We start from the raw sequence: 14,762 nt of genomic DNA on the forward strand, positions 1-14,762 counted from the left end.
CACACACTATAATATCTCTAACATAACCAAGGTTATCTTACATAACCTAAGAAATTGAAGGGAATCACATTCCCTTCAAAATCCTATGTGGAGGGAATGTGACATTCCTTGGGAATGTTAGATTCCCTCAGATAATATGAACCAAACATAGGAATCTGAGTTTTGGAATGTTACATTCCCTTGGTTATGTTATATAACCAAACGCCCCCTTAAAAGCTTCGTAGTAGAACTGCGGCAGCCACAGTCCACACCACCATTATGGATTGGAGATCATTGACTTTTGATTTCACACCCACATGCCACTTGACTCGCTGAAAGCAGCTTAATTTCACCATTTTTCCTTATTTCCTTCGAAAGTTTACATAGTCTATTGTCTGACTGAAGGTCAGGTCGTCTCTTTTGCTGTAATGGCTTTGTTACCCATTTGCTGGATTTATGTTAGTTTTCGTTATTGATTTGCTAACCCAGAATGTAGTCTACTTGTTCTTCAATTCCTCTGTGTGGCCCAAAGAATTAAACTTTTGATTTTCAGCTACTCCAAACTCTCAATGAATGCAATCGGAATCAAGATTCTTTGGTTTTTGAACTCAGTTGCTGAATTTCAATTGATTTGCTTTCTTGATTGAATGCTAACCCAGATTGGATTCCGCTTTTTCTTCAATCCCAAAATGAAGTTTTGAATTTGAGCCACTTCATACTTGAAACACCCAATGCTGAAAATGAAAAATCAAGACTGTAATGTGATTATGTGCCCTCTGTCAGTTTTCATAGTCTTCAGCAGTGTAATGATTTGTATGCCCCTAATACAGTGTAGTATATTGTAATATTTTCCTTATTTCACCTGCAAATTCTACTGTCTCTCTACTCATACTTTATTGGTGGGAGGTTTCTTCTGATGCTGACATTTTCATTTGGTTGTTGATATTCAGAGTTATAAGTTAATATAATAGTATTTGGCTGACTTACATGATATTTTGCCCTTTATGCATAACTGGAGTTTTTTGTGGGATGTTTTCCATCTCATTGATCCTTGTTGTTCCAATTGATATCAGATCAAAGGATGGATGCACTTAGAGTTTTCATGGCCTTGCTGCCGATTTTATTGGCTCTGCTTTGCCTTCAAGGAGTAACACCTCACGGGGTGCAGCCACTGGCAAGGATTGCAGTTCATGATGCAGTGATTGCTTTGGAAGCTAGGGCTTTTATTAATGTTACTCCTCCTTTGCTCGGGTTGAATGTATGCATTGCTTTCTGCTAAGATACATATGAATGAATATGATTATCTAATTGGCGCCTATTAAGTACAAACTCACGGACTATTAGTCTGTGATCTAGAATTTTTTCTCAGGAAATGTTTTCCGGTGTTGAAAAATGGTTCATTCTTGATTTATCAATGTTGTTTATTTCCAGGGCGAAAACAATGAATGGGTTACTGTGGAGTATGGCATGCTAAATCCATCAGGTGATGACTGGATTGGAGTATTTTCCCCTGGAAATTTCAGGTAACGGGAACGTAATGAATTGCTGTACATTTTACAATTTTAATGCTCTAACTCTGAGTTTTGAACAGCAATATATAATTTATATGCGCTTTTAGTTTTTATAAAGATTGTTCACGGTGAGCTAATGTTATGCACTTCTACGAAATATCCTCAGTGCATCAACCTGCCTTGCTGAAAATCGAATGGCAAGTCCACCTTTGTTGTGTACAGCACCTATTAAGGTTTGAGCTTTTCTTTTCCAATAAAATAAAACCTTACCTCATATTACCGAGAGGTTTATTATCGGGATTGAATTTATGACTCTAATGGTCAATGTGGGAGATATCTTCCTTTTATCTAATTACCTCTACTAAAAAGACTAAACACCTTTTAAAATTTTTATGCAGTATCAATTTGCAAATTACTCCAACTCCAAGTACAAAGAAACGGGAAAAGGATCATTGAAGCTTCAATTGATCAACCAAAGATCAGACTTCTCTTTTGCGCTGTTTTCTGGTGGATTATCAAAAGTATGTGTGGTAACCTGATTCTGTGGTAGTATATTAAGAATTTTAGTTATGACTGGTTACTTGTTACTCATAATTCTTCCCCATACACTCATTCTTATACGATAACTTTGGTGCCTGGCCTTGATCAACAGCCAAAGCTTGTGGCAGTGTCAAACGCAGTTTCCTTTGAAAATCCTAACGCACCATTATACCCAAGATTAGCCCAGGGGAAGACATGGGATGAAGTAAGTATATTTACAATGAAACTGATTTTTCTGTACCATCATCTGTTGCCTGTGTCCATTTAATACGGAGTAACATAATAAGTTGAAAGATTGAAATCATTAAAAATTTGTTACTAGATGACTGTGACTTGGACTAGTGGATATGGGATCAATGAAGCGGAGCCATTTGTGAAGTGGGGTCCACAAGGAGGAAAACAGAGCCACTCTCCAGCAGGGACCCTGACTTTTGACCGAAGTAGCATGTGTGGTAAGTTGTGTTAATGTTTGCAAGTGTGGAGTAGAGCTTCATGAATGCTATATATATGGTACAAACAATTTCCAAAATAAGATGTTTATTAGCTGCTTCGTTGAGTTCTTTCTGAATATAATTGAACAGTAAGTAACTTGTAGGACTACTTGAAAAAAAAAATGTGTTAATTTTATTCTTCTGAACTAAGAGAAATTAAACGTGTGTAGGTGCACCTGCAAGAACAGTTGGATGGCGTGATCCTGGATTCATTCATACAGGTTTCCTCAAGGAGTTGTGGCCCAACTCATTGTAGGTTTTATTGTTTCTTCTATTGCTGTAGAACAATCCAATGTTTTCTCTTTTTCCTATGCACGTCAAATTTAGCATTGTAATATTTTGTGTTCACTTTTTAGTACAGATATTTAGCTCGTGTTCCATTTTGTTATTTTACAGGTATACCTACAAGTTGGGGCATAAGTTGTTAAATGGCACATATATATGGAGTCAGAGTTACCAATTCAAATCTTCTCCTTACCCTGGTCAAAACTCTGTACAACGTGTAATCATTTTTGGTGACATGGGAAAGGTTTGGACTTTACATAACAGAAATAGATTATAACTAAATTATATGCGTTTAACTAAATATACATTGGTAGTATATGGTACAGATTTCTTATCCACTTGTCAACCCGTAGGATGAAGCTGATGGCTCCAGTGAATATAACGACTTTCAACCTGGTTCCCTTAATACCACCAAGCAGCTGATAGATGATCTAAAAAACATTGATATAGTCTTTCACATTGGAGATATCTGTTATGCCAATGGATATATCTCGCAGTGGGATCAATTTACATCACAGATAGAGCCAATTGCTTCACGTGTACCTTACATGATTGCGAGGTAAATGCAAATCCATTGCAGAACTTGTTTGAGCACATTCTACCTTTCTGCCTTTAGTTATAAGTAGTCGTTTGTGTTTTGCAGTGGCAATCATGAGCGTGATTGGCCTGATACAGGTTCTTTCTATGGCAACATGGATTCTGGGGGTGAATGTGGTGTGTTGGCTCAAAATATGTTTTACGTTCCTGCAGAAAACAGGGAAAAGTTCTGGTATGGTTTCGTGTATTACAATCTTTTTTTTTTTTTTTTTTTTTTTTCCCACTTTACATCATTCATACATTTGAAGTTACTTGTGTTGAGCATATAACCATTAATGCGCGATCCAACTATCAGTTTAGGCTTTTAGTTGAGATGGAGCACATGATTCAATTTGGTATCAGAATCTCTACGTCACCCGATAAGCGACTACGGTCCACGTGTTGCAGGTACTCTACTGACTATGGCATGTTCCGATTTTGCATTGCTGATACGGAACATGATTGGAGAGAGGGCACGGAGCAATACAAGTTCATTGAGCACTGTCTTGCATCTGTGGACCGACAGAAACAACCATGGCTCATTTTCCTTGCCCATCGTGTACTTGGTTACTCTTCTGGTGATTTCTACGCTGTTGAAGGATCATTTGGCGAGCCTATGGGAAGGGAAAGCCTTCAAAAGCTTTGGCAGAAGTATAAAGTTGATATCGCCATGTATGGTCATGTGCATAATTACGAAAGGACTTGTCCCATTTACCAGGTAACCCGAGAAGATTTGATGATACTATTCTACCAAACATCATCAACTTCCAATTTAGCACTACTTATACTCCCCTTTTTCTTTGTTGCAGAACATTTGTACGAATAAAGAGCAACGCTTCTACAAAGGCACGTTGAATGGGACTATACATGTTGTCGCTGGGGGAGGAGGTGCAGGCCTAGCAAATTTTGCCAACATATCGACTTCGTGGAGTCTTTTCAAAGACTATGACTATGGATTCGTGAAATTAACAGCGTTCGATCATTCAAACCTGCTGTTTGAGTACAAGAAGAGCAGTGATGGTAAAGTCTACGACTCCTTCAGGATATCAAGGGATTATAGAGACATCTTGGCTTGCACTGTGGATAGCTGCCCGAGCTCGACGCTAGCAACTTGATCAATGTAATCTCTCTAGTTTGGTTTTCGCGATTTGGACCGATAAATTCAGCTGCAATTTCTAGATTGTTATAGTACTTCTGCATAGGAAAAAAAAAATCAGTGTAAATTGGATGAATATGGGTCATAAAATGTCACTGATTGAGTGATTGCCTCTTTCAAAACTTCTGTGTTGATATTTCAGCAGTGGATAAGAAATCTATGCCTGTATATGGGACAACCATATGGTGGATTTGTAATAAGGAAAATGCAACTTAAATCAAGTCTTTTTTGTACCATTTTTTGTGTGATTATTTCGAGTATTATAACTATTTTAAAAATATTTTAGAATAGAAAAATTAATTGTTAAACGTGGACAATTTTAAAAATATAAAATAAAATTTACAAAAAAAAAAATCTGAATGTGAAACCATTATACAAGGTTCGGTTTCAATTTGATAGATTCTAAAATGGAAACCGTCAATTCAGAACTAGAATTGAACCGTAGTCATGACTACTACTACTCTGTATTTCTTATGCACGTGCTAAGCGCGTGACTTGTGATTGTGTCGTGGCGCCAAATACAGCTCAAGTTCGTTAATTTTAGAATCCGAAGTTCAGAACGAGACCGCACCGCGTAACAGCCGCTTTGCCTTCCAATCTTGGCGCATTCTTCATTTTGTTAATTTATTTTTCCCAAAACCCTAATTCCTTTATCCCCTCTCTAACCCTTCATCAATTTCATGCCTTTTGTCTTAATTCTCACACGCCCAGAATATCGGGCTTATGTAAACCTGAACTTTATCCAGTTTTACGATGTGCCTTGATATAGGGAATTAAGGAAAATATATTATGCTAATTCTAAGGTATTTTTATTTTTATTTTTTAATTTTAAAAATTTCCTTCCCTGTTCTGTTTTTGAACAGTTCAGGGGTTTTTTGGGTGTATTCATTGCGATTTGCAGTAAATTTCCCATTTTACCTAATTTCCTTATTTATTTTGGAAATTTTAAAGATTTGTTTTTTTCGGTGGGGTTTTCGTTTCTAAAGGTCGTGTGGGGAGAAGATATTTGCCGGAGTCAGCTTCCGGCAAGATCGACAATAGGCAGCATCTTTTGTGGGTAGAGAATGGTTCAATCCAAATGGCTTTCTTTCGATAAAGTAAGTTAAATTTTTTTCCCCTAATTTGTATTTGTTATAGGTTTTAATTGGAATTTTCTGGTTGAGTTCTCTCATGATTGTTAATGGGAAAAGCCTATAAAATGCCATTGGTGATTCCTTGCTCATAATATGAATGTTTTATTGTGATTAAATTCAATAGGAATAAGCCAATAATCAATGGAAAAGAATGAGGTAAAAAGGTTCAAGATAGTTCAGAGTTCTTTGTGAATAGCTGTGAACAAATAGAGTTAAGCACTGAATTTGAACAACTTGCTTATCCCTTTATGAGTTAATATGAGGATTTTAGATTTCAAAAATGTGATGAGCAATTTTGTGTTGCAGTAGCTCCTTTCTGTGTTTATTAAGCAGTAATGGGCAATGGAAGTGAGCTTCAATCTTCGAAACCTCCCCGTTCATCCTCATTGTCGGGGGGAAGTTCTTCACACGACTGCTCCCAATTGTATCCAAAAGCAACAGCGAGCTCTTTTTCATTTTATGAAGCTGGGAATGACAGTAATGATAAGAATGGAAAAGTTTTGAATGCATCTACGAGTTCTGCCCCCACGGTTTCAGATGGTACTGGTGAATATATGGTTCAAAACTGGTCTCCAACTCAGTCTCCTCCCATTCAAGTCATGGAAAAACCAGGAGATTTTGATTTCAATGGAATTTCCTCAACAAGTGATCTCCCTACACAACAATCCTTTTCATTTGGAACTTTGAGTGACAATAAAGATACAAACGGAACCCATTCCAAAATGGAATCTTTTAGTTCTGATGCCTCTAAGACTTCAGAAGTCACTCGTGAACCTGAGGTGCAAAATGAGTCACCAACACATTCGCCTAGCATTCAAGTCATGGAAATGCCAGGAGATTTCGAGACCAATGAAAACCCCTCCTCAATTTCCATGAGCAAGTCAACAGCTTGGAGTAATACTTCCAATGGATCATTATTCAGTATTGATATTGGACCCAATAGCTTTTCCACTGATGGAAATCCAACGACGGATGGAGATTCCTACAAGTCAGGGGAACTTGATACACATGGAGACCTTGCGAGATATAAGCAGATGCCCTTGGGTCCAGAAGGAGCAGAATATAACAAAGAGACCCCAGCTAATAGGCTAGGAGCAGGAAGCACTCGAATTAAAAATGGGGCCAACCAACATGCGGTACCATTAAGAGCAGGTGAGAATGCTCCTAGTCATCTTGTTGGAACCAGAACTTCTAACAAGCCTGTTGATCTTCAAATGTGAGTGACGTTCCTTGCTCTTCTTGATGCGTGTGGACTTTGTCTCTTAAATTTATCATGAGTAGTTTACTAGTTTATTCCAATTATTGCATCAATACTATATGTAAATTGTCGTGAATGTAGATACACACTTTAGAGGGAAAATTATACACACACAGATTGTGGGTTAATGCGATTTCCATTAATTTCCTCAAACATCATTTTGTATGGATGATAAGAAAAGAGAACTCTATGCAATTCTTCAGGACAAAGAAGTCTGAACCAACAGGGCGTAAATGCTGTTGTGCTGGTTTTACCTGTGACTCTTGTTTCTGTTCAAGTCCAAGCCAGTGTGCATGGTTAAGTTGTCGAGGTTGTTGTTGCAAGTGGTTCAGCGGGCTATCTTTCTCTTGTGAGTCTCTACGTTGTAAAGGGTGCTGCAGTAGATGGCCCATAACCTGTCTGTGCTCTTACTTGAAGTGTCCAAGCTGGAAAAGCTGTCACTTTCCCTGCTCGTTCTGCTGCACTTGGAACTGTTGTGCGAAGAACTCACGCTCAAGTATTGATAAGTACGCCCCCCGCTCCCCCTATTGTAACATATATGCTGCAAATTTACCTGTTTAGTTCTTTGGTTGGATGTCTATACCACATAGTAAAACCACCACCCAATGATGCTCAGATCAACTCATAAAACAGTGTTTTATTTTGTTGTGGTTTGCAGTCTGGCAAAAGATGGAGGGAGGATCACCCGAGTAGCAGCATAATTCTTCAAAGACTCTACGCAGGGGGTTTTCTTGCCACTCATGTATATATATATATATATATATATATATATATATTTATAGGAAAATTTTAAAGTGTCGGTTGACACCTGTGATTCTTATACCTGGTACTATTGCAAAGTGAATGGTAAAAACTTTTAATTTTGTGCCGGGTAGAAAGTTAACATTGTCTCCGAGCTCTGATCTGATAAGTTGTGGGTCCCAATATAAGTACCTACATCATGATTTTGTGTGTAGGAGTAAAAGTTAGGAATATAAAGTAGGAGTACAAAGTATTTTTCTTTTGATTTTGATTTTGTACAAGAAACATGGTATTGATTGACACTGAAGCATTTCCCTATATTTATATTTATATGTTCTTCAAAGAAAAGCTGTGTAATTAATTCCCCTTTTATTTTTAAAATAATCAAATACTATGTCTCACCAAAATAATAATAAACAAATAGTAAGAAATGTATACATATATTTGAATTTATATTGGCCCAAGATATATACTCAAGTCAAATAGCTTAGTAATTTGAGTTTGAGCAACTAAAAAAGTTATGCAAGAAATTAATTACAATCTAATAACACGAAATCATTCCTTGGTGGTTCATATTGCATTGTGAACCTTGATACAAAAATTTTGTACCTTTAGTTAACAAATAACTTGATAGGAGTTGTTTATTAGAACCGTTAAAGCACCTAACAATTCAGATGGAACCCACCAAAGCTCGCCCATTTAGCAACAAGAGTTGTTTCATTCCGTCTTAGGTCCGTCAAATTTCTAAAATTTTAAATTTAATTAAAATTTATATAAAAAATTAATTAATGTATATTAAAATAATTTGAATAGTTTAAACGTACATTAATGCATTTGTAATTTTTTAGTACGCATTTATAATTTGTTAAATACAATAATAACTAATAAAGTAAAAAACATAATAAATAATCAAATACATAATGTATAATCCTTAAATCAATAAAAATTATTTATACAATGTATTAATTACTAATACACTTTTTAAATATAAATAAATAACTAAACATATACACTAATATACAAACATTAGGTTCACTACCAAGCTCATCCCGCTAGCTAGAATCCATCAATTTGACAAAACTAAGAGCTAGCCCCATTCTATTTGTAGAACAAGAATTAATAAATCCGTTTTGATGACTCTACTGTTTATGTGTTCTAAGTTTCTGTATAACATTATCTCTCGACTTATAGGGTTAACACAATTAGGATTATTTTTTGTACAAGTGATACCTGTTTAGATAGAAATAAATGTCTAATTTTGCATCTAAGGGTCCTTAGCTCAGTGGTAGAGCATTTGACTGCAGATCAAGAGGTCACCGGTTCGAACCCGGTAGGGCCCTTTTTGTTTTTCCTATTTCTGCAAAATAGAGATATAAGTTTCTAAATTAAACATAAAAAACACAAGACTCTGTGGCCCAATGGATAAGGCGCTGGTCTACGGAACCAGAGATTCTGGGTTCAATCCCCAGCAGAGTCGCTTGATGTATAATTTTTTATATAACCCCAAGTATGGGGTGGCATTTCTCCCTAACTCCCTAAGCTAATGAATTCAGTGAATCTTCAAGTATTTTTTTTTTTTTGGTGTCAATCTTCAAGTATTTATTTGTTTTCAAATTCAAAAGTAAAGCATCAATTCATCACAAATCAACATTATTACATTAAAATACACCACACACAATGACAAAAATGATTATTTTTTTCCCTTAGGAATGGGATGTTGATATAAGCAAACTATATTAATCTTAGACAAAATCCGGAGTGGTTAATAAAAGCAAATTATACTAATCTTAAGCAAAATCTGGAGTAATTAACCTGTTTGTGGCTGGTATATGTAAGTTCTGGCCTTCTTTAGTCAGCAGCATTTGGCAGGGCAAAGACTTTTCTTCAAATATCTTATTGTACTTCTCTACCTTTTGTCCAAATCCAAATGCCTCAGGAACACACCATAAACCAGCTTTTCTGGAAATGGACCTCTTCTATATCATCATCTCAGGCCTTAGTAGTCCACCCATCATCTCATAAAACTCTCTAAATATCAGCTTCATACACAGCTCTTATATGCTGGGAACTCTTGCCCACTTTCTTGTCACTGAAGCAGAGAACATTGTTGCAGAAAATCGGGTGAAATTCGCCACGATTGAGCAGTGTTGTTCTTCTTCCAGGGCACAGATTCTCATCTCTGCAAATCGGATTGTCTTTCTTGTCTATCGGGATAGATACAACGAAGTACAACTTTTCCCGCCCTCCTATTTCTACTTCTCCTTTTACTTGTATCTATCTTCCTTTCCTTTTCAGCTGAGGGTAGTGACATTGGCACGAATTTAAGCCATCCAAGAGGCAGCAGCGCAGCAAGAAACTGGATTACTATCCCAACCGGGAGACTTGTGTAATTGCCAGATGTTATCCCGAGGAAAGAAGCCAACCCAATGCCTAGAAACCCACTAATTATTGATGAAAGACACAAAGCCGATGCCAAGAATGACATGAGTGATCCTTCGCAGCCTGATGGAGCTGAACTTGCAATAAGCACGTAGAATGGCAAGAGCTTAAACGATGAAATGGTCTCTGCAATGCCCGAAAAGCAAAGAGCAAACACTTCATTTGGAATTCCCATGTTGATATTGAACTGCTTGATTAGTACGAGATCAAGAAGCAGAGAAGCAGCGTACAGAATCTGGACAATGCCACTCAGTTTTCTCATAGAAATATTCTTCCCAAACCGCTGGTACAAAACAGTCATAGAGAGAAGCATTAATTGACCGGTCACTTTGGACAACCCGATAATTGATGGGTCAAGATTAAGGGATTGTGTCTGGCAGCAGAAGATGGAACCAGAAAGGACTGGCACTGCCAAAATGGATACAACGATCCATATAAGGGGACGGTAGATGCTTTCATCTCTAATGGCAACCATGAGATCAGAAAACTGCCTTTTTATACTTTCTGGGATTGATTTCCTTAAAACAGTATAACTCGAAGACTCAGCCAAACCAAGTGATTCTTCCCTCATTGAGAGCGACATTGCTAACTGGACTGCAAGTAAAGCTGTAAAGGCTTGAAACATGGCACTGGGTCGTTGTGTTTTCATTAAGAAATATCCCCCGAGTAAGTTGGCTAGCATCCCTCCAGCAGCTGAAGCCATGAATGCATAAGATTGAATACCAGGCATCTCATTTTTCTGACCATATTCTGCCACTAGAGCATCCTTGGCAACTTCTGTAATTGAAGCTCCGAGGTTGCTCAGAAGAACACATGCCATAAGAGCGGGAAGCGCTTCACTTACAGAAGATATTAGTGCTAATTGACCCCAAGCCAAAACCTGGAGGAAAACTGATGAATGAATGAATATACCCGTCAGGATCTTTAAATCAAGCAAATCATCAAACAATCAAACCATGTATAGACTCTACGACAAAATGAAGCTAAGAATATTCCATTGCCTCGATAAAGCTAATTGCTCCATTTCCTTTCACGATGTGAGGCTTTTCAATTTTTACAGTCTATCAATAAAATCTATTTCACAACTTTGATGAGTAAAGAAATCCAATATTATCATTAACTAAACCTTTCAAATAAAAAAAGGAATGGACTTTTGCTTGCTTTGTAAACTAAAAATCTCATATTCCTAATCTGCAAAGAACCTTTCTTGTGACAAGAGGAAACTAAAAAAACTTTTCTTGTGATGACAGGAAACTAAAAGGTGCAGTTAACTACTTTACTTTATGCTTCTATCACACGGGCATTTGCTTATTGACGTTCTGATTATCAGCAGAAATGCAATTAACTAACAGTTCATAATATCAATTTAAGCAAAGCATAAAATCAAGAAACCAATGAGAATTACCTAGCTAAGGCAAACCAAGAAAGCAGTTCAATAATTTACCTCCAATGGATATGTAAGGCAATCTGTGATCACCTCCAATATATAGAGTGTCAGACAAGATCCCATAGAGAGGCTTGGCAACAAAAGGGAGGTTCCCGGAGTTCTGAACAAGCTGCAATGTAGAAGGGTGCATCTTCATCCCATGAGCCATGTGGAGGTTGAGAGCCAGCCATGGAAATGCCCTGAAGCCTTGAACCCAATACCCAAACCCACACAAAACCATCATCTGTTGTCTCCCCACTTGGGCACCCTTCTCCTCAACCACCCCTCTTTTCCTGGGCTTTTCGGGAAGAAGAGGAGCTCCCCCCTCTTCGGCTATTACGATTGGGTTTATCAGCTGCTTATCAAACTTTGCCCTCCAATACTTGTCAATGGCACCCTTTAGGCACGAAGGATTCCCATTCTTTGCGCAAGAAATGAGCAACAAAGATTGAGTCTTTCTCCTGCTTTGGATTCTTGAACTGCCTACCACTACTGGGTTTCCATTAAACCTCACGGCAGAAATCATGGTTTTTAGCTTTTAAGCTGAATTCAACATAAAAGTTCACACTTTATTATTGCTGGTCGAGCCACGAATTTCTGAAACAAGAAGCTTGAAATAGCAAGCTAGCTAGCAGGAGACGATTAAGAGGGATCTAGAAAAGCATAGGGAAGAGTGAGAGTGAATAAATTTAAGAGGGTTCTAGCTGATGCCCTCAGGCAGCAGCCAAACGGGCAAACAGCCCATACCTTTCTTGGTAGATCTTAAGGGACCCAACCACTTACGTCAAAGTAGCACTGTCCCACACGCGCCAAATGTACGTCGCAGGTTGCTGGTCCAAAACGACACTGCTGAACTCCAGGTATATATTTGACAAGACAAGAATCAAATTAACCTCTTGGACAGACCATTCTTTTTGTAATGTTCAATCTATTTGTGGGAGAAGCAAAGAACCACGCACGTTAGTAATCAGCGGTCGGAATAAAGTTTCGTTTCTGATTACTGACTAATGACTTAATTTCGGCGGCTAATCCAAGATTCCAGGTGTCAAGGTAAGAATTACCGAAAAATTAACGCAACATGAATGATTGTAATGCCAATACTTTATGATGAGAACTGATAGAATTATATTGAATGAATGGTAATTACAAAGGTATAGATCATAGGTATATAAACCAGGAGAATCATATGTAGACTATAATAAGGAGACTAGGATAAAAAGTCATAGATTAACTCAAGTGCATAAAGTCTTAATAATTATGAATATAATATCTCTGGTTGTTACAAGAGCAATGTATTTATACTAAACAATGTTCATATTGATGACAGACTCGATATTTCATTAAGTGCAACAATTCTATATTAAACACAATAACTCTGTATTAAGTGGAACGATTTTTTCTCCTTTATGCTTAGCTATTGGTTGTTACCATTTGATTGTCTTAATTTATTTTTACTATTTATGTTGAACTAATGTTTCCAGTTAAATCTAAGATAGTGTAATTATCTAATCACCCGAACCCTAGCTTTTAGTTAGTAATCAATGGTTAACAAATTTATTTTCAAACGCGCCATGGCGTTGCTGCTTGATGCAAGGATTTCTTCCAAAAGTTGAATCCCAACCCTAAGGGTCCCACACTCCGACCTGACAGAACACTTAGGAGGATGTAAATCATGGTCACTCAACTGAACATGAACCACAGAGACTATACATTTGCTCACTGCGCACAAGGAGTTCCCCTCATTTGCATTATAAGGAGTAAGAGTAATATTATATTTACTCTTACTTTCTATATTTTATATTCTTTATTGAAGTGTCATGTTTTAATTGATCTAAATAAATTGTGAGTCATTATTTTTGTTTATTCAAGTTTACTATCCAATAAAAATTGTTGTACATATGGTGAGAGAGTTATACTCCAGATAAACACATCTATCATATCATTTGTATGGACTGTGGTATCGCACTATCACCTACATATATGTCTTGTTGAGTTGTTGTATGAGTATTAAATGTATAATATAAAGAATTGAAATAGCTACTTTTATAATATAAAGAAGAAAAAAAAAAAACTATCTTTCCCACCATATGCGTACCATACTTTTATATTTATAAATTAAATTATTATATCACATTATCATATGAGAAAAAAAGGTTTATCATTTTCATTTGTTAAGGTAAATTATATCGTGCACCAGGGTAATGCATTGTATGTCCTGGCCTAAAACGATTTCGTTTTGTATATGTGTTTTTTTTATAGAAATTTCGTTTCCTGTTTCTGCCGTTAACTCTTAAAAAAATCTCATGTTTCGTATGTACAGAATTATATAGTAGAATACACATAAACTCCTAACATAATACATAATATATAATACATAGAAACTCTTAACATAATACACATAAACTTTTAACATAATACAGAGAAACTCTTAACAGAATACACATTAACTCTTAACATAATACACAAAAACTCTTAACAGAATACACATAGACACAAGTCTTAAAACAAATGTAACGAAATTGTTAATTATTAATACTTATAAAAACGATGTTATTTTGGACCAGGATGCACACTGGATTGTGTGATTTGGTGCACGATATAACGATTGATTTGTTAATATGTGGTCTTTATTTTGTATTTAATTTAAAAAGAGGTTGTCAATACTTAATTGGGCCTTTGGATAATTAAGTTATATTTGGGCCTTATTTGATTTAAGTATTTCCTCTTTAAATTACAGAGGCTTAAAAGTTGCAGACTGGAACTAAAAGCCGTTCCATGCGGGTGGACCCAAACGGCCCAACCCAACACCTCGCTCGCATAACGTAAAAATCAATTCCCCATACGCCCCAACGTGGCTCATGTAACGTCAACGGAGCAATACAAGTTGCCACGTGCCAATGATGTCGTCTTTTTCCTCAAACGCCGCTTCTTACTTTCGTGGACGTTAAAGCCGCCGTACCATTACAACTTACAAATATCCCCAACTATTTTGTCCCCAATTGAGAAGTTTCGGACACGTTACATGTCCCTATCTCCCACGTGTCCCGTACCCATTGGTCTCGCGCCGTGATCTCCTCCCTCAAAACTGGCAGCACAGTCTATATTAAAGAATTGGACTCTCAACTCATATTCCTTAAATTTTATTCGCTGTTGTGATGGCAATGGATATATTACTTTTTCTATATGGGTTTCAATACAAATGTTTATATCAAAATTTTGTATGTAAG

General features: G+C 36.8%; 3 protein-coding genes and 2 non-coding genes across 8 annotated transcripts; 4 read left to right on the forward strand and 1 right to left on the reverse strand.

The window, feature by feature from the left end:
• Window positions 1-435: 435 nt before the first annotated feature.
• On the forward strand, window positions 436-4,719 carry LOC109161854 (probable inactive purple acid phosphatase 1). Of its 2 annotated transcripts, none has more exons than XM_019310392.1 (13): window positions 436-500; window positions 1,053-1,237; window positions 1,411-1,502; window positions 1,657-1,723; window positions 1,889-2,011; window positions 2,143-2,235; window positions 2,353-2,482; window positions 2,692-2,773; window positions 2,918-3,050; window positions 3,160-3,365; window positions 3,450-3,575; window positions 3,791-4,100; window positions 4,192-4,719. In XM_019310392.1, the coding sequence occupies exons 2-13, from the start codon at window positions 1,061-1,063 to the stop codon at window positions 4,495-4,497; spliced, it is 1,845 nt and encodes a 614-aa protein (XP_019165937.1). In that variant the 5' UTR covers window positions 436-500; window positions 1,053-1,060; the 3' UTR covers window positions 4,498-4,719. The 2 variants fall into 2 exon arrangements, with proteins under 2 accessions (XP_019165937.1, XP_019165935.1); XM_019310390.1 differs by lacking the exon at window positions 436-500 and adding an exon at window positions 526-792.
• Window positions 4,720-5,117: 398 nt separating this feature from the next.
• On the forward strand, window positions 5,118-8,000 carry LOC109161858. Of its 3 annotated transcripts, none has more exons than XM_019310397.1 (5): window positions 5,118-5,341; window positions 5,525-5,635; window positions 5,978-6,887; window positions 7,133-7,435; window positions 7,588-8,000. In XM_019310397.1, exons 3-5 carry the CDS (start codon window positions 6,007-6,009, stop codon window positions 7,628-7,630), a joined length of 1,227 nt encoding a protein of 408 aa, XP_019165942.1. In that variant the 5' UTR covers window positions 5,118-5,341; window positions 5,525-5,635; window positions 5,978-6,006; the 3' UTR covers window positions 7,631-8,000. The 3 variants fall into 3 exon arrangements, with proteins under 3 accessions (XP_019165942.1, XP_019165943.1, XP_019165944.1); XM_019310398.1 differs by having other exon boundaries at window positions 5,541-5,635; XM_019310399.1 differs by lacking the exon at window positions 5,118-5,341 and having other exon boundaries at window positions 5,400-5,635; window positions 5,981-6,887.
• A 938-nt stretch (window positions 8,001-8,938) lies between these two features.
• On the forward strand, window positions 8,939-9,010 carry TRNAC-GCA. The gene has a single exon. It is a non-coding gene; the product is annotated as a tRNA-Cys (tRNA).
• Window positions 9,011-9,074: 64 nt separating this feature from the next.
• On the forward strand, window positions 9,075-9,147 carry TRNAR-ACG. Its single transcript has one exon. It is a non-coding gene; the product is annotated as a tRNA-Arg (tRNA).
• Window positions 9,148-9,621: 474 nt separating this feature from the next.
• LOC109161856 (probable folate-biopterin transporter 8, chloroplastic) lies at window positions 9,622-12,139 on the reverse strand. Its single transcript, XM_019310394.1, has 2 exons — window positions 11,554-12,139; window positions 9,622-11,000 (listed from the first exon to the last, which is right to left on the reverse strand). The coding sequence occupies exons 1-2, from the start codon at window positions 12,059-12,061 to the stop codon at window positions 9,844-9,846; spliced, it is 1,665 nt and encodes a 554-aa protein (XP_019165939.1). The 5' UTR covers window positions 12,062-12,139; the 3' UTR covers window positions 9,622-9,843.
• Between the last annotated feature and the right edge of the window lie 2,623 nt (window positions 12,140-14,762).

This window comes from Ipomoea nil, unplaced genomic scaffold, assembly GCF_001879475.1.
Source record: "Ipomoea nil cultivar Tokyo-kokei standard unplaced genomic scaffold, Asagao_1.1 scaffold2926, whole genome shotgun sequence".
Taxonomy (NCBI): Eukaryota; Viridiplantae; Streptophyta; class Magnoliopsida; order Solanales; family Convolvulaceae; genus Ipomoea; species Ipomoea nil.

What these genes read in the sequence shown, in the direction of transcription:
- LOC109161856 (XM_019310394.1), bottom strand. Translation starts at nt 12,061, where the DNA reads ATGATTTCTGCCGTGAGGTTTAATGGAAACCCAGTAGTGGTAGGCAGT. An exon ending in GCCTTACATATCCATTGGAG is followed by an intron (nt 11,001 to 11,553) that starts GTAAATTATTGA and finishes TTCATTCATCAG; the next exon opens with TTTTCCTCCAGGTTTTGGCT.
- LOC109161858 (XM_019310397.1), top strand. Translation starts at nt 6,007, where the DNA reads ATGGGCAATGGAAGTGAGCTTCAATCTTCGAAACCTCCCCGTTCATCC. An exon ending in AAGCCTGTTGATCTTCAAAT is followed by an intron (nt 6,888 to 7,132) that starts GTGAGTGACGTT and finishes GCAATTCTTCAG; the next exon opens with GACAAAGAAGTCTGAACCAA. An exon ending in TCACGCTCAAGTATTGATAA is followed by an intron (nt 7,436 to 7,587) that starts GTACGCCCCCCG and finishes TGTGGTTTGCAG; the next exon opens with TCTGGCAAAAGATGGAGGGA.
- LOC109161854 (XM_019310390.1), top strand. Translation starts at nt 711, where the DNA reads ATGCTGAAAATGAAAAATCAAGACTGTAATGTGATTATGTGCCCTCTG. An exon ending in GAGTTGTGGCCCAACTCATT is followed by an intron (nt 2,774 to 2,917) that starts GTAGGTTTTATT and finishes GTTATTTTACAG; the next exon opens with GTATACCTACAAGTTGGGGC. An exon ending in GTACCTTACATGATTGCGAG is followed by an intron (nt 3,366 to 3,449) that starts GTAAATGCAAAT and finishes TGTGTTTTGCAG; the next exon opens with TGGCAATCATGAGCGTGATT.